The sequence below is a fragment of the Sphaeramia orbicularis genome, chromosome 9 (genome assembly GCF_902148855.1).
Source record: "Sphaeramia orbicularis chromosome 9, fSphaOr1.1, whole genome shotgun sequence".
NCBI classification, from domain to species: Eukaryota; Metazoa; Chordata; class Actinopteri; order Kurtiformes; family Apogonidae; genus Sphaeramia; species Sphaeramia orbicularis.
Window position 1 is genome coordinate 29,471,476 of NC_043965.1, and position 23,694 is coordinate 29,495,169.

Genomic DNA, 23,694 nt, shown 5'->3' on the forward strand with positions numbered 1-23,694 from the left:
CTAATACTGGCATACATTGGTTTGTTTCACTGGTGGTTTGTCTCCTGTCGAAGGGATGGCTGGTTAATAAAGTTTTTATCTGTCAATGTGGAGCACAAGGGAGGATCCAAGGTCACCGCCGCATATTCCGAACCTGGCTGGTCATAGAATTTACTATCACGGTTGTTTACATAATTATATAAATAAGATGTAATTTTCTTCTCTCAGCAAAAAAGACAAATAAACATTACCATTTGAGGCTGATTATGGCTCAAGGACTTTCAAGGATGTTTTTTTTTTTTATATATTTTCTAATCATCTCTGGCAATTATGCACATTCAAAATATATTCTCACAGGTTCCATGTTTGTGCTTTTTTTATTTCATAACATTCATATAAACATTCTTATTAAATGTGCATTTAATTATAACTTTCTTGTGTCAAAGGGAAAAGAGTGGGCAAAACTGCTCACACAATAAAGCAAAAAAGGTTTAGCTACAGAGGAAAAGTGGATTTAAATTTAAAATTAAACAGCTAAATGTTTCACTCCCACACACATATAATACACATAAAATACACAACTATCATTTTATAACCAGTTTAGACTGTCCTATCCAGATACTGAAACTCTGCATGGGTTCTTTAGTTCAGCAGTTGGATGTGTGTTTATGCTCATGTGTATTAATTAGTAGTAATATCAGCCACAGCGCTGACAGCAAAGACACTGTCCATTCAAAACGAATGTATTACTACAAGTCCAAAAGAGCCATATAAAAGCTCAACATAATGAGGAAAAAAAAACAGTAAAAACATGATTTGGGCCACAATAAAAACTACACCTTTAGATAGAATCAGTCACAGGTTTGTACCTGAAGTTGCACACAATCTTTGTGGAGAAAAAAAAGCATAGAGAGATTTTTTTTAATGTTGACTCTCAGATTTTATCGATTGCTTTTGCCATATATGTATGTACGTATTTATTGTATATATTTGAAATGGATTACATATATTATTTGCTTGAAATATTAAAACATACAATAAACTACACCAATAAGAATCGCTCTAAGCAGTATTTTTGGAATGGGTACTCTCAAGGTCAGAGCCACTAATGTTGCTAAATATTATCTGAGTGCGGTTGCTGCATGGATAACGTCACTGTGACACTTGGTTGATTGGCAACTTCTGCCTTCTTAATGAGGGCAAACTGATAGGTAGAGACTATTGGATGAAGGTGATTGTAAAGAGTTATAATGCTAGCGGTGGTTAGGATTTGCAATGCCCCAGTGGAGCTTATGGGATTTATACCATACCTAAACTGCTCTACCGCCACAAGAATCTAGAATGTTATTATAGTATTTACTAGACTTTGAATACACTCCAACCAAAACCTCGATAGAATCATACAATCTCTGTTGATACATTCACTGATGATCAAAAATGCACTGGCCAACCACTCCTCAAGCTTATCTTTAAACTTGATCCTGTTGATGCCGCAGCCGTCAAATGTGTTATATGCACGTTTTGTGTGTTTCTTTTTCTAAGTAGTTTGCCACATGTCGAGGTCAGGGGTAAAGGCTGGGCGGATTAGAGCCTATATCAACTCAATGAGAAGAGGCCATATGGGCAAATGAGATCCATGTCCGTGAAGCACTAATCTGGGGATGCCCTCTGAGTGACCAGGGATGGACACTACCTACAGCAGCTAAGAGGCTTGGGAATTCAAGAGCAGCCTGTGGCCTGCTCTACTGTACCCTGTACGTTAGCTCCCCCATCTGACCCTCAGGACTCAGGAAAGAAAGAGGCTGTTTTTGAACCTGAAAGAAGATTAAAAACACCATCAGCATAAACAAATGCAACGCCCTGTACAACTGCATGGTTAGCATCGATGAAAAACATACAAGCGTTCATACTTCCACTACAGAAGACATAGAGATATATTAAAAGAATACATAGCTACAATAGTTTCCCAAATGTTTTAATAATAAATTTCCCTGTAATCTAAACCTCACTTTTTATTTAAGAGTGTAAAAGTATGTCCAACCCTCACATATTACTGGGGTTCAAACCAAAGCATATAAAAGATAATGTCTGGGATATTGTGTACTGTAATTCCAAATGTGATTAAAGCAAAATTACTTTTACAGGAAAAATATACACAGTTATTAACGGACTGTTGAGTAAAATGCTTTGTGTTTGCCCATTGGCAAAAAAACATAAAGCATTGGGAGGTATGGCAAGAAAAAAAAAAGAGGAAATAAAACAAGAAGGTGGGGGGTATTTATTAGAGATCCTGTTCCAGTGATTGGCTGCGAGGTGGGTAGCAGAAGGACAAATGGACAAATCTGAGGAGCTAATAAGAGTGAATACGGAACAGCCCTCATGGGCAAATCTGGCACTAAGATGATAATGAGATTATAAAACCCCACTATATTGCAGCAAATTGTATAAGTGTTTCATTGAACCTTGTTGAACTTTCATTTATGCATGCCAGGCTCTTTCCCTTTTTGTCTCTCCCCTTTTTTCTTTTCCCCGGGATGATGGGTAGAGCATAAAAAAAGACGATAGGATAAAATGCCTGCTGGATAGAGTTTACCTAGTGCAGGGGTGAACTGAAGACCACAGACTGAGCTTTCCAGACACGCTTCTAGTTAACATAATCACAATAGCCTAAAATGCAATGCAGTGGTGGCTGCAGATGTGATTATATATCACACTTCACATATTGTCACCATCTTGCACCATAGGCTCAATGATGGGCTTGGATTATTATTATTATTATTAGGGTGTTTTTTTTTTTACCATTACCTGACAGACAACAACATCCACTCTGAAAAATCTGTATTTTAGTTTATTTGCCTGAGCTTTGGTATTTTCTAGAGTAAATGAACTGATTAAGTTTCACCAGGAAGATGTAAAGTGTGTCTTGAATAACATCTCCAAAATGAGCAATTGTTTTACAAAATCTAATTGTCTTTCCACGCTCTACAGCAGTCAAGTTGAAAGGAGAGCAAGATTTGATTGAATAAAGATAATCCCACAAAACACTCTCTATTTTAGTCAAAACATTTTATACAAGATGAAATTAATTTCAAATGAAGACAAAGGATGATGTAGCTTTGTTTTGTAAAGGACTGCAGGTTTTTCCACTTTGACAAGGCTGATGTCTTCTTGCTCGTGTTATTAACTTGAAGGTAACTCATCACATGTCACTGTTGATCTGCAAGTAGCAAATGACAGTAATGAGGCAGTTTTAGATGTGAGTAACTTTTCTCATTGTATTACTTTTTTTGTTTCAGAATGATCACAAATGACTGAAAATTAGAGGCATTGGTTTCAAATACTGTAGATGTAGTACCTTAGGACCCCTAGAAACTTAAAAATGACTCTAAAGACTGTTAAGTGCAAGTGTAGCTGTTGAATGTCTTCTTTTTATGACTTTTCTGACACCTTTCTTATTTATTGGCCTCAATCAAAAATTACCCAAAATATCTGCTGTTGCTTTAAAGCTTAGTGCTGATTCAGAAAAAAGCCAAGTGCTCTTTCTACTACTGATGGTGTTTTAAATAACACTACAAATCAATTCAGTAAATGAATGAGTCAAATTACCTGTCAAAACACAACAATGATCCCAACCTCTCTGAACATCAGAACGTCAGATCACAGCTGGAGAAGTAAATGATGCATAACTTTGACAAGTTTGTGCAATTATTACCTTGACTCATTGATCACCTTCATTTCCTCCCATTTGTCACTTAAGGCAAACAAACAGCAAAACCTTTGTCTCAAACCTGTGGAAAGGGCTTGTCTATTGACTTTGCCGGCAATATCTTTGAGTCTGATCTGAGAGAAGATACGAGTCAGACAGAAAGCAACGCGCTGCAATAGATCAATAAACACGGACAGTCCCCTAGAACTGAAGCAGAGCATAGAATCAAAGTGGTGAAGTCTTTGAATCCTGAGAGAAGACAACCTACAAGATGAAACTGACTGCCATGTCACCATGGGACAATGCTGTAACCTGACAATTGCCCAGGGGCAGTGATGCATCTCGGACACAAAATAAAGATTCTGAGTAGGAATTCCTCAAGGTTGGTAAAGACAGTGAGAAACAATGGTTGCTGCAAAACACGATGTCAGCAAGCTACGCTTTTTGGAGTTCAAAGCCTTAAGATTCTTTCAAATATGGTCAAGGAAAAAAGAAACAATGGCATCTCTATCTGTAAAATATTTCTAGCAGGTACTTGAAAAGTTCATGTAACCACCTCATCAAGATACTAGTGACACTTGGTAACATAAATGACAATACAATAAATTTTATTTTCAAGAAGAGTCTGGGTTAAGTATCATTTATGCTCAAATGTCTCATAAAACAATATTTTTGTGCAATAATGAGGAATGATATTCAAGTTTGGCTAAAAAAAAAAAAAAACTTTCAAAAGGGTCAAATATTGTCTTTCTACTGTTTGACATTTCCCAAAACTTCATATACACTTAAAACCTCTCAATAACATATCAGAAAAAAACCAAAGAAAAGTAAAGTTAAGACGAAAGATATTCTGCAGTCTACATACTCCTTTGTTCACATCCTCTGTTTATCTCTTATACACCAGACTCTTGATAATGAGCCAAGGTACATCTCCAGCCAAGGCAGCTGGGACTTAAACACATTGAAATCCATACTTTTACAAAAGGGTCTGGAACATCTCGAGTTATAATTCACACTTATTCTGGCATCAATATATGTCAAGATATCAAACCTTAAATTAAGGGGCATTTACATCCTCATATTATTGACCATACTTTGGATATCTTGCTTGTTCATACATTATAAAACAATTACATACATTATACTTTTTACATGTATTAAACATCTTTTTTAATATGATTTGCTGTGTGTGGACAAGAGGAGGAGTAGCTGCTATGTTAGTAGCAGCTGTTGGAGACTTAAATAAAGTAATACACATTTAACAAAAATTCCTTTGATATAAACATGTACCCACACTGCTTCAAATAAAGTTTTTGAGACGCATAAACTGTCTTTTTTTTTTTTTTTTAGAAAGCATGCAAAGTTCAGGATGTATATACCCCTCCCATAAGCATTATTATTTATAAACACTGACCAAATAGTCATTGCTGTATCCATCCATTATCCCAGATGCAACAAATTTGTTAGTCCAATTTCAAATGTGATAAATGCATGGATTACCTGTTATTTTCATTTCTTAATCTGGGAAAAACTTTAATAGTTTGGCCTATAATCAAAGAACATATAATCTAATCATATACTCTGGATAGCATTGCAAAAAACATAACGTGCTGCACACTTTTAATACCCCTCGGCCAAATATGGTATAAGATTCTGTTGAAAGTTACTGCCTGTCTTTGTGTAAAACTTATTACATGCATATTTATATTTGAAAGTACTCAGATATTATAACTGCACAAGGCTGTTTAAAGCAAACATATCACCCCAACAAAGGGTGACGCTATTTGACCTTGGAAAAGTACGCCAAAGTCACCTATTTTCAATAGGCTTCTGCTCCATGCCAACATGTATATCCGGTATAAATTTGGTGCAGATATCTTGGTGCATTCTTCAAAAAATGCCATTTCGTCATTGAATGGACAGACAGACAGACGGCAAAATGATTACAATACCCCTTCAGCCAGACATTGGCTGAGGGGTAACTAGACTGTGCATTTGTTACTTCTACACTAGGATTGTATAATGCTCTATCAGTATATCCAATTAATTGCTCCAGTTAATCCAAAATGCTGCAGAGTACTGACAGCAGCTAGCAAGAGAGATCATATTTCTGCCATATTAGCTTCTATCCATTGGATCCCTGTAAAATCCAAAAGAGAATTAAAATCCTCCTCATTACATACAAAGCACTTAATAAGCCAACTCCATTAAGGCCTTGCGGTACCATATTATCCCAACAGAACACATCCCTCTCATAGTGCAGGTTTATTTGGTTCCTAAAGTTTCTGAAGTTAAATGAGAGGCAGAGCTGTTAGCTGTCAGACTTTGCTCCTGTGGAATCAGCTCCCAGTTTAGGTTTTAGAGACAGAAAACTTCTCTGCTTTTAAGATTAGACATAAATCTTTCTTTTATGGTAATATGTGCAGTTAAAGCTCACTCAGGTGACTCTGAACCATCTCAGAGTTATGCTGCTACAGGCCTAGTCTGGTGGGCGACCTCCTCTTTTTCAGCGTCCATACATTTATATGCCGCTGTTGCAAGTCATTAACTTGGAGTTTCCTCTTTGCCATAGCTTTAGATTTTTTTTTTGTGTCTTTGCAATCCCTGTATGTTTCAGCAGGCATCTCCATCTCTGGATGTTGCTGAAGGATGGTTACTGGTCCTTACAATCTGCCAAGTATTTGGTTTGTATTTTCCTAGCTCTTCATTCTACATCAACCATCTGATTATATAGGATGTCCTTTGCTTAAAAAAATTCTCCTCTGTGTTAATAAAACCCTCATTCATTTATTTTATCAAATCCTCAAGAGGGTCTAAAGAATACTAGAGAATATCGCAGGTACCAACGGACTAAGGTCACGTCACCAGTTCAGCACAGGGCTGACATTTACAGATAAACATCCATTCATTCTCACATTCACACCTATGGACAATTTAGAGACAAATAACCCATTAAGGTGCATCTCTTTGTATGGTGGGAGGAAGCTGGAGACATGTGGAGATCATGCAAATTCCACACAAAAAGGCCCACACCAGTTGGCTGGGATCAAACCTACGACCTTCTTGCTTTGAGGTAATAGTGCTAAACACTACATCATTGTGGCACCTTAAGAAAACATAAAAAAAGCATTTTTTATTTGATGTAAATGTAAAGATCACAGCCTAAAGACCAGAGTATGACTCAGAAGTCTTCTCTGGTTTTCTTATTTAGAAGATCATGATCATAATTCTTATTTAGAAGATTATGATCAATACAGTGAGAACAAGAAAAGCACTCAGAGAGCGCAGACCTCCGCCAAGACAAGTCTGCCCCCCCGATCACCACCAAAATTTAATCCTTTCTTCTTTGTGCAACTATCAACATTTCCTGAAAATGTCATGAAAATCCATCCATAACTTTTTGAGTTATCTTGCCAACAAACAAACAAACACGCACACAAAGCAAAGTGATCACAATACCTCCTGGCGGAGGTAAAAAGATGAAAAAAATCCAGCAGTTCTCTTCTACAAAGACACCTGACAATAGCGCCTTTTAATTACAAAGGTATTTGTTTGTCTGTCAAAACAGCTTTAATTCATTCACAGACTATCACCCACAGCCAAACAGGTCTCATTGTCTGCTGTAACCTTCAGTGTGACATTTCCATTTTTTATAATTTTGAAAACAAGTGCAAGTTGTTTTATAATTGTAAGACTGATTTTAGTGTAAAACTGACAAACTTCTTGTGTAATCAAATCCATGAAACATCTGGCTGAGATCTCCAGCAAAGTGCAGCTGGTTCTTGCAACATCACCTGCTTTTTTTTTTTGTTTTTTTGCACCAGGGTGAAAAAAGTTTGAATTGTTCTTATAAGAGAAAGTTCATGATATTGAAGACAGTTCCCCAAGTTTTGCCAGAACATCAAGGTTCTGCAACTAAACCTGTCTCTTCAGAGTCTCCAAAACACAAATCACAAAACTCCATAAGAGGGAAAGAAGGGAATAGACAAAAGATGTCAGTACAGTTTTGACATAACCTCCATCTTTATCCATATCGACTTCCCATTTCTGACACAGCATCAACACTTCTTTTCTTTTTTAACAACTATATGCCTTCAGTATGACCCCATCACTGCTGCCTCTAGTTTAAGAGTGGCACACTGGCGTTATCAGCCTCTCACCACAGTGAAGAGGTTGTCCAAGTCTCTGCCCTGAACAAAAAATAGATACAATTTGTAAAAGTTCTGTATGTGAAATGAAAATAATGTAGAAATGCTACATTACGGTGTAATCCAAGACTGACGTTTGAGGTTAGTATTCTGATCAAATGTGTGTGCTTGGTGAAATGAAACTAAATTGTTCTTTATCCCTCAGACAGGTACTTAATTACCCATTACTGACAGACATCATGGGTTTTGGTGTCAGTATTTTCCCACATTATTAGCAGAAGTCTGTCACAAATGTGACCCAGACAAAAGCCTGATCCAACCTCAGTGGATCCAGGTCAGAGGTTATGGTCCAGTTCACAAGAGTTTACCTGCCTATTTCCTGCTACACCAACCAGTTAGGCTAAGAAAACAGTTAAAGACATATGTGAAAACACATACACACAAAGTTTTTTTTTTTTCCTCATGTGATCTTCCATTGAGGCAGCGGACTTCCACCTAACCAAGCTGAAAAAACATTGGCTGGAGGGGTTGAGGTTAATTTGAGTGAGCCTGAGTTTCCTCTCAGAGTAAGTCAGTGCACACCAATAAGATGGGGTGTGTGTGTGTGTGTGTGTGTGTGTGTGTGTGTGTGCGTGCGTGCGTGTGCATATGTGGTGAAGGTGCCGACAGCTAGAGGTGTTTCACGGTCAACAGTGCATGGATCAGGGAGGTAAGGGTTACTGTCTAGTCGAACCTATAACAGGGCTATGAAAACGTGTCTTTGAATAAGCCCGTCTGCCTTTTTGCTCAGTTACTCTTTTGTGTGTCTCTGGTATCTTGATATATTAGTAACACTGAGGCACAGAGGGATGAGCCTTAGGTGAAAAAGAAAGACAGAATGTCCTCCTATGTCATTGCACAGGAATTATTTCTCATTGTTATTACAATATTGCATCACTTTTTCAGCCATGTCCCTGCCATTCCCATTTAACCTAGAAAAACCGTGAACAGTTATCATGGTTGTTTATTGGAAACCTTTAAGGACAGCAAGAAAGGTGAGTATATCAGAATACTGCATACAGTACTGTATTCATGTTGTGTAAGAAAATGAGAGTAAATCTCTTTCTCCAATCCATTAGGGTTAATTACAGCCTTGTGTTGGGATGCTTGTAACAGAGGAGGGCTGGTAATTAAAGTACAGGTAAGACATTAACTTACTTTTGTTAGCCATTAATCAGTGTTTACCTTCGGAGAGCTCTCCCTTTGTAATTAATAATCAGCTTGGACAATGAGTAATCACCCAAGACGAAGCTGTGTGTGCATGCGTGTGGTTATGTGCTGTATGAGTGTGTTACTAGAAAAGGGGGTTTCCCACCTTTGAAGTAGCATCTTTACTGATCAATCAATCATGTTTCTCTCCAGTCACAAGTCAATAAACTGAGCAATAAAAACAGAGGAGGTAAAAGAAAGAAAAATCACTGCAAAATGCATTTCTCTTGTTTCATCCATCTACTATATGCTATGTCACCCTCAGTCTGTCTTTTATTCGCTCCCGCCATATTTATTCTTCCCTTGGCATTAAATAGCAGTATTGGGGGTTCAAATGATTACATCTCAGTAAGGCCTCAGCAGCCCCACTTAACCACCACCCCTCTCCCCAACTTATTTCTGTGTCAGCCTTGCACACCCAGACACACAAAGAAGGCTTTTCCAGCAGGAGATTGGTTCCACTTTATCTGCATATTTAGCCTGTGTTCAGCGTGCTCCTAACTGATAAAATTCTGTGTGTGCCAGGCCACTGCCAAACACCAGAGCGTTGACCTTCTTGGGGGGAAAAAATCCTTTTGTAAAACAGAAAAGAGAATGGAGTAAAAAGAGAAAGATTAAGACAAAAATGTAAAAAAAAAAAAAAAAAAAAAAAAAAAGTAGGGACGCTAGCCAGTAAACCACAAAGGGAATCCGTCTAGGTTTTAACGCATCTGAAACAAGAAACTGAGATGTTTGCAGACACCGCTGATATGGGTTTCTCTCTGGGTCCTTCCAGGCCCGTCACTGCTCAATGCTGGTATACCAGTGTTGTTTCACAGATGATTAAGAAAACAGACATGCTTGTACTTCTTTCTACGTCCTGTTGCCAAGTCTGTACCAGCATGCAGAATACAAACATCATAACATCACTGCCCCACACAAGAAGGTGGAATCCAAGCACAGGTAATTTAACTCATACTCTGTGGTGAGAAAGACGACAACAAATCAACTGACATCAAAAATGTGTCCTTCAACCCAGTCTCTCCTGCTTCACCAGTCCCATATCCCGTATCTAAGAAGACATCCAGTAATCTGGTAGCCTTCAGCAATTTTCGGAACATTCCCTGAAGGCATAGCATGTGCAGCACACTAGTGGGGTAGCAGCAGCAGCCTCAGCAGACACACCGAAGCCATTCAGATTCAGTACTGTGGGTAGGGTCACTTGTGCTTCTTGAAGTACTCAACATAGAAAAGCACAATTTTTGTCATCACATCGACTTGGATAGCTGAACTGATTAAAACGGGATCGGTTTTCGTGACACGTATGTAACTCGCATGAATGACAAATGGAACTGAAGCATTTCCAGTATAGACCCAGCATTAGTGTGTGTGTGCCTGATCACGCGAACACACCAGTCTCCAAAGCAGCCCAGTCGCCCGGGGCCTGGCTCAGTCTCTCTACACACTGTGATGTGTGTCTGCTTGTGTGTGTGCATGATGAGGATTATGAGATACGTTTTCTATTGCTGAAACACACTGTGGTCAACTCTGTAACCCCCCACATCTCACACACATACTCCCACCATAGCAACCCAGACAACAGCAGTCATGGTTGCAAAAAAAAAAAAAAAAAAAAGAAAAAAAAAAAGATGACTGTTGGGAGCTGTACGTGAGTTGATTGAAGCTCCAACCCACGATGTCCTGACAGCCTTCCCTCAACCTTCTCTCAACCTCATCACCTCTGTTGCTCTGCTGTGGCTTTCACCACAATGGCTGCTGCCTGTGAACCTGCCAGGCTGCCAAGGACACAAAGACGACCAAGTCAACCTTTGACATCAGAAGCTGCCACCAAAAGACCAGAGACAAGCTGAGTTGGCAGCTCTGTTAACAGGCTAGAAACTCACATCTTTTCAGTTTGGTTCAAGTAGTGAAAGTCAATAGAGCATAAGTCAATAGTTCATACATACAGATGGCTGCTATGTCAAACAGGTCAGTGTTGGAACAATGATCGGCATGACGATAGTTTCAAAAGTATACCGCCATATCTTGGCTCAAAGGTTGCTGTCTTCCGACCAAGAAGACCTATAAAACATCAAGGCAGAAAGGTGACATTTGAACATGAAATACAGTATGGGTTTTGTATTGCAGGATAGCTGACATTTCAGGGAGCTGATTCACTGGAAGATGTTAAGGCCACCCACCCACACAGCTCCATGTGGAACACGGTGTTTTAGTGACCGATGATGTGATAGCAGTGTTGGAGATGCATTCACTGTAATGTGGATCACGTGTAAGATGACATACGCATTCACAAAGATGTCACTGAGGGGTTATGGACACGATAGAAAATGACAATGAAAATGGGGGATAAAATAAGGATGTGTGTGAATATATTGTTTACATAAGTGCGACAATAAATGCACAAACAATTAGATACTAAACAGCGCTTTAAATGCTCAGAATACTAGAAAGACTTATTCACTGTTATAAAGATCTGTTAGGCTTCTTTTGTGTCTGAATGCATGTGCTTATGAGTGCATGCCTGCATGTGTGTGTCACTCTTCAAACAACACTGCAATCATAGCCTCTTATCAACGGTCATGTTGAGGATTACAGCTTTCATCCCTAATCCTACATTAAGGACACATTCTCATGATGGCCATGACATCATCAAGGCCAGTCAACCACAGAGAGGGCACAGGGACAGGAAGCCAAACACCACAGGAGAGGATTAATGAATATAGGAGACAGAGTAGATGATGAAAAAGAAAGAGTGCGAGGACACGACAAAGAGGACAAAAATAGAACCGAAATCAAACAGAACATCATTTGAGTAGCATGTGTGAGTCTCTATTTCTGTGCATTTGTATTTCAAGATTATCTGCCACTGCTTCAGATTTTCAGTGTCTCTGACAATGATCCTTCTCAATCAGCTCTAAAACCTCCAATCTACCAAACACCCACAAGCATGTCCTTATGTACAACAAACACTGCCAACAGCCCAAAACATAATGACAGAACCCTGATAATCTTCTCATGTGCACTACTATAAATCACAGATGAAATCTTATATAGATGTACAGCAAAACCTAGAGAGCATATTTGAATTTGGACATCTGCTGGGTTTGGTTTTTGTTGTTACCTCCGCCGACGTTGGTTTGTCTGTGTGTCTGTCTGTGTGCAAGAAAACTCAAAAAGTTATAGACGGATTTGGATGAAAATTTCAGGAAATGTTGATGCTGGCACAAGGAACAAATGATTACATTTTGGTGGTCATCGGTGGGGGGGGGCACTGATCTGCCTTGGCGGAGGTCTGCACTCTCCGAGTGCTTTTCTAGTTTTAACTTTTATTATTATTGTTTTTTTGCAGCTTTATTTTGTTTGCAGCTTATGATACTAAAATAACGGTACTTACCTGCAGTGACACACACATTCTTTCACAGCCATTTAATTGTTTATAATATTGCTTCTGACATTTTCATCATCTCATGATATAATAATAATGATAATAAAGTTTATTGCAAAAAGAATTCACAAAGTGCTGTACAAAAAAATCAGAAGTAAAATATATAGGGAAAAATCCATCCATCCATCTCTGTTCCATCTCTTCATTAGATGTACAGTACCAGTTACATTGTATTCCAAATAAAACTGCTGATTATTCTATTAAAGGTGCTACTTGGATGAAATTGTAACCTCTGACATTGAATAAAGATGTTTTTTACATGTGTGTCTATATGTGAAGGTCTATATTCCAGTGCACTATTATGCCTATTTAACTGTCTTGAAATTCACAAGGTTGAACTAAAGAAGTAGCTAAGTAAAAAAAATAATGCCTTCAATTTGTCAGGTGTGTTGTTACCTGCAGAGACGCGGGGGCAGTCTGGTAACATGGGATCCAGCGGTGTGTCCAAAGGCTCTGGACTGGAAACCCAGTTACAACAATGCTGCAGAGAGAGGAAAAAAAAATTGAAAACCTCTTTTAGTAGCTTCTATCAATGTTGTTTTTGCCAATAAATACATACAAAAAATACACAGATCAATCATGATACTGATAGAGTAATAACGGAATATTATAATAAAGACCAAGCAGAAAGGCAAGGAAGACGAAGAAAAGGGGGGACATATTGGAAAGACAAGTCAAGAGACAGTAGAGGAAGAGGAGTGTGTATGGTGGACCGGGGTGGGGTGGGGGGGTGTGGGTGGACAGGAACAAGCAATTAAAAGCACTGTGACATGTTGCTCAGACAGCTTGGCGTTTGTTTGTGGTGCAGAGCTGAGGCCTTCTACCATGGTGGATCAGTGGGTGCCCTGGGGGAGGGTGTCTGCCCAGCTTGCTGACCCATAACCCCCCGCAAACACCCCTAGTCCTCTCAAACCCCCTGTGGTTGACAACTCTACTGTCAGAAAAAAGCGAAGACCTCTTTATCCAGTTTTTGCTGTCTTCATCTTCTGTGAGACTGTCTGTATGGTAGGTCCTATCTAGTACTAGGTTAGATCAAACACATTAGAGTTAAATCCTACGTATCATTAATGGACTGTTCCGGTGCCACGCTACAAACTCTCATTTCCCTTGAGTTTGTGTAGACTGGGTTGGCAGATGACAACATATCAAAGAGTGTTTTTCTTTTTTTCTTGTTTGACCATGCAATGTGCATTGGTATGCTGTTGCCTGTAAGGCCAATACAAAAACAAGCAAGAAGGGAGAGAGGTAAAGAGGGAGGCTGAGAAGGCATGCTTGGAGAAGACGTTCCGCAGATAAGATAAAAGTTCAATAGAAGAAAGAGAAAATGTAAAGAGATTAGAATGTGCAGCTGGCGTCCTTCTGAATCACTGCTTATCTGCCCTTGTTTACTTTCACCCTGGCCCCCTGACAGCCATTACAGCGCTGTGCATGCTTATGTGTTCATGTGTGCTTGTGTGTTTGGGTCAGTGATTGCATTGCGGGGGGTCTTTCACAAAAATGTGAACCCTCCAGACTCAAAATCGCACACAAACACACACATGCTTTTGCATTTTTGCCCTCAGCAACCCTGACTCCCAAGGCCCAAAGACCAGAGGAACGATACTGAAATCTTGACTCCTACTTCAACCTTCCAACACAGACACATACTAAATACAGCTTTCTGCTGCGTAAAAGAAAACACTTCAGTTAGTAACTTTTGTCCTACAGTGTTTTTAGTCAAAACATTTTTAAGAAAGTAATGACGAAACAATGCCAACAAAGTCTTAGTGAATACAGTGAAGTAAATAAATTGAGATGGGACATACATACAGAATAGTTTTTAAAATAAGGCTAAATGTGTGATCCATTCCTATCCCGTGTAGTAAAATATACAAACTGTATCTACTGCTATAATAAGCCAAATGAACTTTCACTGACTTCCTCTATTTCCTTTCTCCAGCTTCGTCAGTCTAAAATGCTAACAGCTGGAAAGGGTACAGCATTAGAAAAGCCAAGAGGCTGAAGAAAGATTGGTGGAGAGATGAGCAGAAAAGGAGAGGAGTAGGAAAGGGAGTTGGGGCAGGGGTGGGGTGTTAGGTTTGGGGGAAGATGACAAGTCATCTTTGTAAACAGTGGCATATTGTGTATTTTTAGATCCTTTGCTGTGCCCTAGATGTGCTCTCCTCTGAGCCTGGGCTTGAGGGCAGAGTGGTGTAGAGCAGCACAGAAGCAGTGGGGCTCCTTGACTGCTACATCAAGTGTCTCATTGTATCTCCTTTAATTCATTCAGTCTGTCTGGAGGAAGATGTCAGCTGGGCTGTGGACCAGTGGGCTGAAGGCGGCTACAAAGATGGGAAGGAGGGGAGTCTTTCAAAAGGCCCTCCTCCCTCCCCCTTCACCTTCACTATTACCACCAATGGAGGCAGGGAGGCCAGGGTTTGAATAGATTTGTCAAGGCAACAACACACATGTGTACACACACTCTTGCATAAATGCACACACACAAACACACAGCACACAGTCCCAGTGCTGTGGGAGACCGCAGGCATAACAGCAGTCACATAAAGGCAAGGCCTGCTGGCTGGGATTAGAGCAGGGCGACATGACAAAAGGATGGCACATCACATCGGCTGCCTCTGACGCATAGCATCATCATTTCAAGCAGCTCGTCCGTCGATCAATGGCACCATTGAAGTACAGGCAGACACAGAAACAAACATGTAAACACATCTGACTCTCCCCCAACCTCATCTGCAGTGTGTAGATCTGAGCACAATACACACACTCATACACCCAAGTGAGCATAACACAACAAACCAGCAACATTACTGAGAAAAAACCACTCAGTGATTCAAAGGTCCTTTAATGTTGCAAGACACAAACTGAAGTAATAGGTAAGTGATAAAGCTAGCAACTAGGATAACAGCGGGTGAAACTAAAACCATACACTCACCAGCCATTTTCATTAGGTACACCTTGCTAGTACCAGGTTGGACCTTATTTTGTCTTAAAAACTGCATTCGCTCTCTGTGACATCTATTCAACAAGGTCTTGGAAACATTCCTCAGAGGTTTTGGTCCCTATTTCCATAGAATTATGCAGCTGCTATAGATTTGTCAACTGCATATCAATGATGTGAATCTCTCATTCCACCACATCCCTAAGGTGATCTGTTGGACTGAAGTCTGGAGAGTGTAGAAGCCATCTGAGAACAGTGAACGCATCATCATGTTCAAGAAACTGGTATGCGCTGATGTGAGTTTTGTGATGTTCTGCATTATCCTGCTGGAAGTAGCCATCCGTACATGGGTACATAAGGGGATGGATATGGTTAGCAAAAACACTGAGGTAGGCTGTGGCATTTAAACTATGCTCAATTTTCAGTAAGGGGCCCAAAGTGTGCCAAGAAAATACCCCCCTCACCAGTACACCACCAAAACCACCAGCCTGAACCATTGATACAAGGCAGGATGGATCCATGTTTTAATATTGTTTACTCCAAAACCTGATCCTGCTGACTGAAGATTGCAGCAGAAATCAAGACTCATCAGACCAGGCAACATTTTTCCAATCTCATATTGTCCAATTTGTTGACCCTGTGTAATTTGTAGCTTCAGTTTCCTGTTCTTCCCTCTCCGGGATGACATCTTATGCAGTCTTCTGCTGCTGTAGCCCATCTGCTTCTAGGTTTGATGTATCGTACATACAGAGATACTTTTGTGCATACCCGAGTCGTAACAAGTGGTTATTTGAGGTACTGTTGCCTTCCTATCAGCTCAAATCAGTCTGGCCAGTCTCCTCTGACCTCTGGCATCAGCAAAGCATTTTCAACCACAGAGGTCTTGCTCACTGATATTTTCTTTTTTTGGACCATTCTCTGTAAACCCTAGAGATGGGAGTGTGTGAAAATCCCAGTAGATAAGCAGTTTCTGACATACTGTACCATGTCTACATACCTCAATGCACTGACTTGCTGTCACATGATTGGAAATTTATATGGCATATCCACTGCTACTGTGAAACAAAATATATAGACAGGGCCTTATTTTCCAAAACACTCACTAGGATAAACAGTAAAGTTTATTTAAAGCGTCATAAAATTAGGTTTACAGCATGAGTCCATTAACTGACTATTATTGATTATGAACATGATGCATCAACTGGCCAACTGACAAATTAATTATTTAAGATTTCCAATCCACTTGCTTTCACTTAATGCCAATTGCTTCATTGCCAATATGCTGTGATATTCTAAATACAAAGATTGAGAAAAACAAACACAAATTTGTTATAGGAATAAACTACAATGGCATGGGTCCATGGCTCTGTCCAAAGTAAAATACCATTTCCTCCTTTTCTCTCTGGGAGCCCACACAACTGAATCCCGTGATAGAAAGTCAGCAGTAAGTGTACAAAAGTCTCCTAAACTATAACACACATGACAGCCTGCAACTTAACTTCTCAGAAAGTAGTCCCAAGTATCAATTCTTGCTCACTCTCTCTGTGTCTGTCTCTCTCACACCTCCTCCAGTTGCTGTATAATCTCTATGGATTAGGATGGTTTATTCATGACCATAGTGTACTCTGTATGTGTGTGTGAGAGAGTGTGTATGTGTGCTCTGGGCAGGCCACTAGAGTGTGACAGCAGGCCAGCACAGTGACAGGAGACACCTTGGAGACTGTGACAGGCTGCCAGCTGTACACCATCATTCGCATTTCTCTCTTTCACTCACTTCTCCTCACTATGCTACTCATCTATCTCCAGAAACATCTCTTCATCTCCTCTTCTCCATCTGTATTCTCTCCATTCGGCTCCTACCTGTCTTTTTGTTTTTCTTTTCCACAGCCCTGCCTCATGCTTTCTTGGCGGCAGACAGTGGGATTTTAATAATTGAACGTTTCTCATACATTATTTTTTTCACCTATTTCTTTTTCTTTCTCAGTCAAAGGATCCATCTTTCTGTTTTCACCTCTTCCTATGCTCTCTCTTTGCTCTTCCCATCCGAATATTTCATTTTTCTTGGACGTGACATCAGTTGCCCCTCGTGTGACCCACTTGGCCCATATAACAGAACCCAGCAGGCACTGATCTCTGAATCCTATCTTCTATCTTTTACCATCCACTTCTCATTGCTCCATCCCACCATCCAGTAACCTCTTGAACCTTGGAGGGAGGGAATTATCTTTATGTGTAGAGAACAGAGCAGTGGATTGCAGGGGCACCCTGGCTTCTCATGCACCCACTCATGTGGGCACCCATATTTATACACCACCAAGGGCATTATTCAGCTTCATTGCTAGTTTGCCTCTGTAACAGACAGCACCATCTGGGCTGCCCTCCCTGTTTGTATGTTCCTCCATGTGCAATGCAAGTCAAGATCCAGATGTGCACAGGTTACAGATGAAGACATTCTTTTAAAGACAGCATTATATGCATGTCCTGTCAGGATATGTGCATACTCAAGTGCACATTTTGCACTGCAACAACAAGTGCATGTAGTGGAATATAGATTCTGTGATCATTCAAAGCCAAACATCAGCAAACAGACACAAAGAGACAATAATAAAAACCCAGGGGCAAGCCAAGATCTGAGGACTAAACCATAGCATTGAGGGGGGATTCTGACCTTTGGTGCCATACACGTCTAGAAGTCAGTGAAGTGAAATACTTGTACATCAGTGATGAATTTAAATGTACTAAAACTTATTATATATTACTCAGATAATATCAGTAGCTACTACTGATTTGCAGTGTAGATTATTAGAAAGTCTTTTCATTTAAATGGTCAAACACTTCTATGTTTAAATAGTGTGAATATTCCACTGTATTCCAATAGTAAGAACAACTGAAAGTAACTAAGTATATGGCTGCTGCTTTGCCTGGCACTACCGTGGAATGTAGCCAAGACTCAAAGCCGCATTCTGAAATAGTCATCACAAAAATCTATTTATAATACAGTTAAAAACAAAAGCAAATAGTAATAAGAAATACAAGTGAAATCTGAAAGTGTATCTGTTTCTTTTTGTATCACTGAGCAAGGCAAAGCACATAGGTGTGTCACTCAATTTCATTAGAAAAATTGAGTGTAATAAAACAGCGTCCTCCCTAATTCAGCCAAAAAGGACCGTGGGTTAATGAGTACACAAGAGACTGAATCCTTGCTTGTCCCTGTCCTCTGACTGGACAAAAAAGGTTATTTCAGATTTATTGTTCTGGGTATTCATCACAAATAGAAAATCACTTAACATTCCAATTATGATGTGGCCCACACATCCCTTAGATGAATCAAAAATAGGAAATGCAAGACAAGGAGAAGGGGGCCAGTGCAACCTTGAATCCCTATCAGTAAAGCTAACATATGCACACATTCATAGACAAGTAACACACTAGAGAACAAAAAACCCAAATACACAAGCAAAATGGGAGATGACAGAAATATCAAAAACAAAAGGCAAGGGATATAAAGGAAGATGTAATACAAATAAAGGGAGGAGTGTGTATGTGTGTGTGACATTTGCATCTCTGGCTCTCTCAAATAGCTCTGGTGTTGGCTGGTCCTCATCTGTTATGTGCATATTGAGTGAGCCCAGGTGCAGCGTATGGCACAGAGGTCACACCAGAAAGGGCAAGTCCTAAAATGAAGCTAACACAAATGCACATGTGCGTGTGCATTCGATCTCACATGCTTAAGTGCAAGCACATAAACACATGCATGTGCACTCACACATATGCAAGTTGAGGCACATGCGCACACACCAGTGCAGGTTAACGGTCTTAGTTATTCATTGACATGCACCCAGGAAAAAAAGAGTGGGGGCTGATAAAAAGTCTCAGAGGAAAAAAAAACAATGGTTCTGTATGACTGCTACAGCTAGCTGTTGGTCAGGGATACCTGTGTAGGTCAGCGAGGTTGCACAGGGAGAAATTAGAGAAGAGACTCTGAGAGACCTCAGATCACTGATGGGCAATTTACAAGATTAGATGGGAAATCTGGAACAACCCCCCGTACACTTTCAGTATAGGTTTTTATTTACGTAGATGTAGATTTTACCTGCTGCATCCAGTCTTGTGTGCCTTTGCTCGTCTCCTGTAGCCAGATGTTGTGAGCAGAATCAGTCAGAGCCACAGCACACACTCTATTTTTCACCTGCATTTCCCTCTGAATCATCTGCCAGATAAAGGAAAAGGAAATTAAATCCATGTTAGTCACACTTACACCATGTTGAAGACATATTAACTGATGATAAACACAGTTTATTTGGGAGAACATTTGATGAATAAAGCGAATCTGTGTATAACGTCTACTAAATTCTGTGACTCATGAAATAGTCAAACAGATCAACCCACTCAGTTAACAGATAATAGCTTGGGAAGAATGTCTCCCTGCCCAGCACAGACTACTCCTGAAGCCATGATAGCACTGACCCAGTGGACAACTTTGGAACCAGCAGATACAGATTCCATGCGCTGTATAGCATAATGTTATAAAGTGAAATATGAAAGAGCTGTTCCACCACAGCGTGTCCTTGTCACGTTATGCACAAATGTCCTTCCCTGTGCACGTTCAAATACCTCGGTCCCCATTCTTAATACCCTTTCCCTTCACATGTCACAGAGAATGTGGCGTCTGCAGGCCCGTCTTCCTATTCCCTTCTGAATGTCAATGCCAAGGAAAATGTCACACAAAGGACTTGTTACCGCACTACAATAGACTTCCCACACCGATGGTCCCACCCCAAGGAGTACCGTAGCCAGGCCTTGGGATTGAGCCGTTTCAATGTGTTTGGCTTAAAGATAAAATGTGAAGAAAAGAGAACAGAACTTGCAACAATAGGTTAACAATCACTTAGTGTATACGTTTAGTGAAGCTGGAAAAGTGAATGGAACTGAGACACACAAAGACCAGTGGAAAAGCATGTTTTTTTTATTACCTGGACCGCTGCAAATAGTGATGTTGGCTATAAATAAACAATTCTAATCACATTAAAGCTTAGGTTTAATTTTATGTAGCAGGAGGAGGAACTTGGGTTTCAATGAGGCTTAAACTGATGCTGATGTTTATGGCTTGGTATAAAGAGTTATACGAGCACTACAATAAGAGGTGTTTTTAATGTATGGTGAAGGCAGGGATTAGAGTATTAGCCCTTAATTGGTTCACATATGGACAAATGTTATTAAAATTGGGACGTAAATGTTTCGGTGCAAGGTTCTGAGTTAAATAAATAGTCTGAAAACAATGCTATGGTTTGGATTGGATTGGCATAGTGTTTCAGTTGTGACTACAGAGTGAATCAGTATGTTGTGTGTCTGACACTCAGACTGTGGCTAAGGCTGTAGAGGCCAACTCCAGCTCGCTGGCTGTACATCAAAATGACGGTGAGCATTTGAATACATCCTCTCTTGCCAGGCCAAATTAAAGTGGGAGTGTATAGAGATAAATGGAATCTATTAAAGCACTAAGGACTCATACATCATCCAGCTGATAAGGCTTCCACTGGAGCCTCTTCACCAGGTTAGAGGATAGAGAGGGGAGGTACAGACACAAGTACAAAAAAATAATAAAACTCCTATAGAGATAGACAACAAAGGAAGGAGCACAGAACATGTATGCACAGAGACATTCACTGACTTACATGAAATAATACAGTCACACACACACAGTTACACACTTCTCTGTACTCCCTTCTCATCCATGCTTGGTTGAAAAGCTTTCCTTTGGCAGAACTGGGCCCGTGGGAGTAGCAAAGTCAACCTTTTAATACTGGAGGTGTCAGTCAAGGTCCTGTTTTCTGGTGCTAGCCAAACGGGCCAGTCCCCGAGTATGGGGTCTGTTAGCAGAGGCCAGGAAACAAGAGACAGTAGACTGACTGCCCACAGAAAACACTCAGAACAGACTCCAACAAGCAGTCGAAAAAACAAGATGAGAATATTTTTTTTTCCATGGAAAACATGTACACATAATATATTCAAGGCTACAATAAACATTTAAACAGGGGTATTACTGGCATCTTAAAATTATAACTGAGCTATAATAAAGTTGGTAATTGGTGCTTTATAAACTGTATTTGTTAACATGTCAAAAATGAAAAGTTGTTTAAATCTAATCCGTTTAATCATCGTAATGCGCCAATTTTACCAGGAAGTAACAGAAGACACAGAGACAAGATAGAGCAAGAAATAGAATATGACAGCCCCAGCAGGTGTGTGTGGGTGCTTCAATGGATGTATGCATATGTGTTTAGAAATGAAGCGCACCACAGCGGCATTTTTGTGGCGGAGCGAGTGAATGACAGACAGCAGTTAGACACCGTACAGCTGTAAGGTGGGAGAGACGCATAATTGTAAATGTTGCTGAATGGCTACGTCTGGGACTTAAATACTGGACTTAAGTATCTCGACAGTGCATGATTAATCTTGTCTGGAGAGACTGTCTCGTAAAGCAGAAAGATGACTTTAGAGAGTGACAAAAAAAGGGACAACAAGACCAACGGAAATCCTGAAGCAGCCATTGAGTTTAATTAGATTCAACACCCATGGATCCTTTACGGTTGATAAAAAAAAAAAAAAGTTCTCCCAGAAGCTAAATTTTATTGGTTTGAAATACAACGACAAACCAATTTGAGTTTCCCTGTGATTTGCTATGCAGAAATACCCACAGACTGTGTCATATATTTGCTGAAATGAAGAGAGAAAATAAATCAGGAACTCTCGCCAAAGAAAGTCTGTTTTCGTGATGATGCCTCAACCGAAGATTAAAGACCAAAGAACTCCATCTCACAACACTGGCTCTATCAATCACTCTTTCTGACAGCTCTCATTGCTGCTATGCCTACACACATATGGTTGACTGTGGTAACAGTTGGGGTAATAGGTTGACAAATAATGACTTCAGGAGAGAGCGCGCGATACTGTGTGGCCCTCAACCACAATGATTTTGACACCACTGAATCCCATGTTTTACAAGCCACAAAGACAACTGTGGTTAGGTGTGTACTGAAAGCTAAGTGTCTGTGTCTTGTGCTAGGTGGGTGATGCTCATACTTACAAACCAGTTAAAACTATTGGGTCACATGTGGGTAAAGATGTAAGCTATCCTATCCTATGACTCACCATGTTAAATTTATACAACCATACTGGCCTACAAGTCAGTGTTAGCCATCTTTATCCAGAATGTTTAAAGTGCTAATCCACTATGTAACCACAAACTGTAGCTTTAACAAGGAAACAGGCCAGCTGTTGTGATCAGTCTTGTATCGGACAGGGAAGAAGAACATGTGGAAATACTTGTTGCACTAAAACCAACACACAGATGTTGAGACATTTGCTGCCTCTCCGCTGGCCTTTACTTTAACACTAAAGCAGCTGGATTTGACGACTACAGTTTAAGTAAGGATTGTGTAGCGGAGACTATAAAAAATCTTCAAAAACAGGAGCAGCTTTGAATAGCTGAAGAAGAAGACAAAGAAAAAGAAGAGATAAATTATTACACAGACAAGCCAATGTGCACCGCAAAGAATTGTTCTGAATACGTCATTGATTTACATGAGGAAAATGTAGCCAGAACACACTGTGATATATGAAACCATCAGGACTGCAGTGTTCTAACACAGAAATGAGTGAAAAGTACACATACTAACAAAGATGTTGCAAGACATGGTCTTAAATCGAAGCTTCCTTACTCACAATGGGCTTATTAGGAGTAAGAATCACCTCAACCTATCTTTTACATTGACTTTACTGAATAAATTCTGATTTGAAATTAATTATCGAGCTCTCTTTGACACCATAACTTAGCGTGCCACCAAAAAAGTATAAAGAAATTTCTTTCGTCTTAGCTTGTGTTTAACAGTTCCTCTGCTAAAGCTGCTGTTAAGTGATTCAAATTTGTTTGCCACTACGCACATTATTTATTACATTTTCTTGATCTACAATAACAAAATTGAGTCACAATCTCCCACACCACATTCACTCAAACTGAACTATAAAAATCCCTTTCCCCCTGCTCTATGTTTTTCCCTCATAAACCATTTCATTTCTGATTTCTCTGCAGTGAGCCACGTTGCTATAGAGACCCACAAACATCACAGATTTTTGACCCCCTGGCTGGCACGATTCTGTTAAATCCAGCTTTTCACAAGCTCTATGCAATAGCCAACCCCCATGCATTCGAAGCTACTCCAACAAATAC

General features: G+C 39.9%; 1 protein-coding gene across 2 annotated transcripts in view; it reads right to left on the reverse strand.

Annotated features, from left to right (window-relative positions):
* Positions 1 to 23,694, reverse strand: part of arb2a (ARB2 cotranscriptional regulator A) — a 158,094-nt gene that overhangs the window by 34,507 nt on the left and 99,893 nt on the right. For both annotated transcript variants that reach the window (XM_030144462.1, XM_030144464.1), the window contains exons 9-10: positions 19,558 to 19,674; positions 12,923 to 13,007 (exon numbers count right to left, since the gene is read on the reverse strand). In XM_030144462.1, coding sequence (XP_030000322.1) covers positions 12,923 to 13,007; positions 19,558 to 19,674 — 202 coding nt within the window. The remainder of the gene's footprint in view (positions 1 to 12,922; positions 13,008 to 19,557; positions 19,675 to 23,694) is intronic.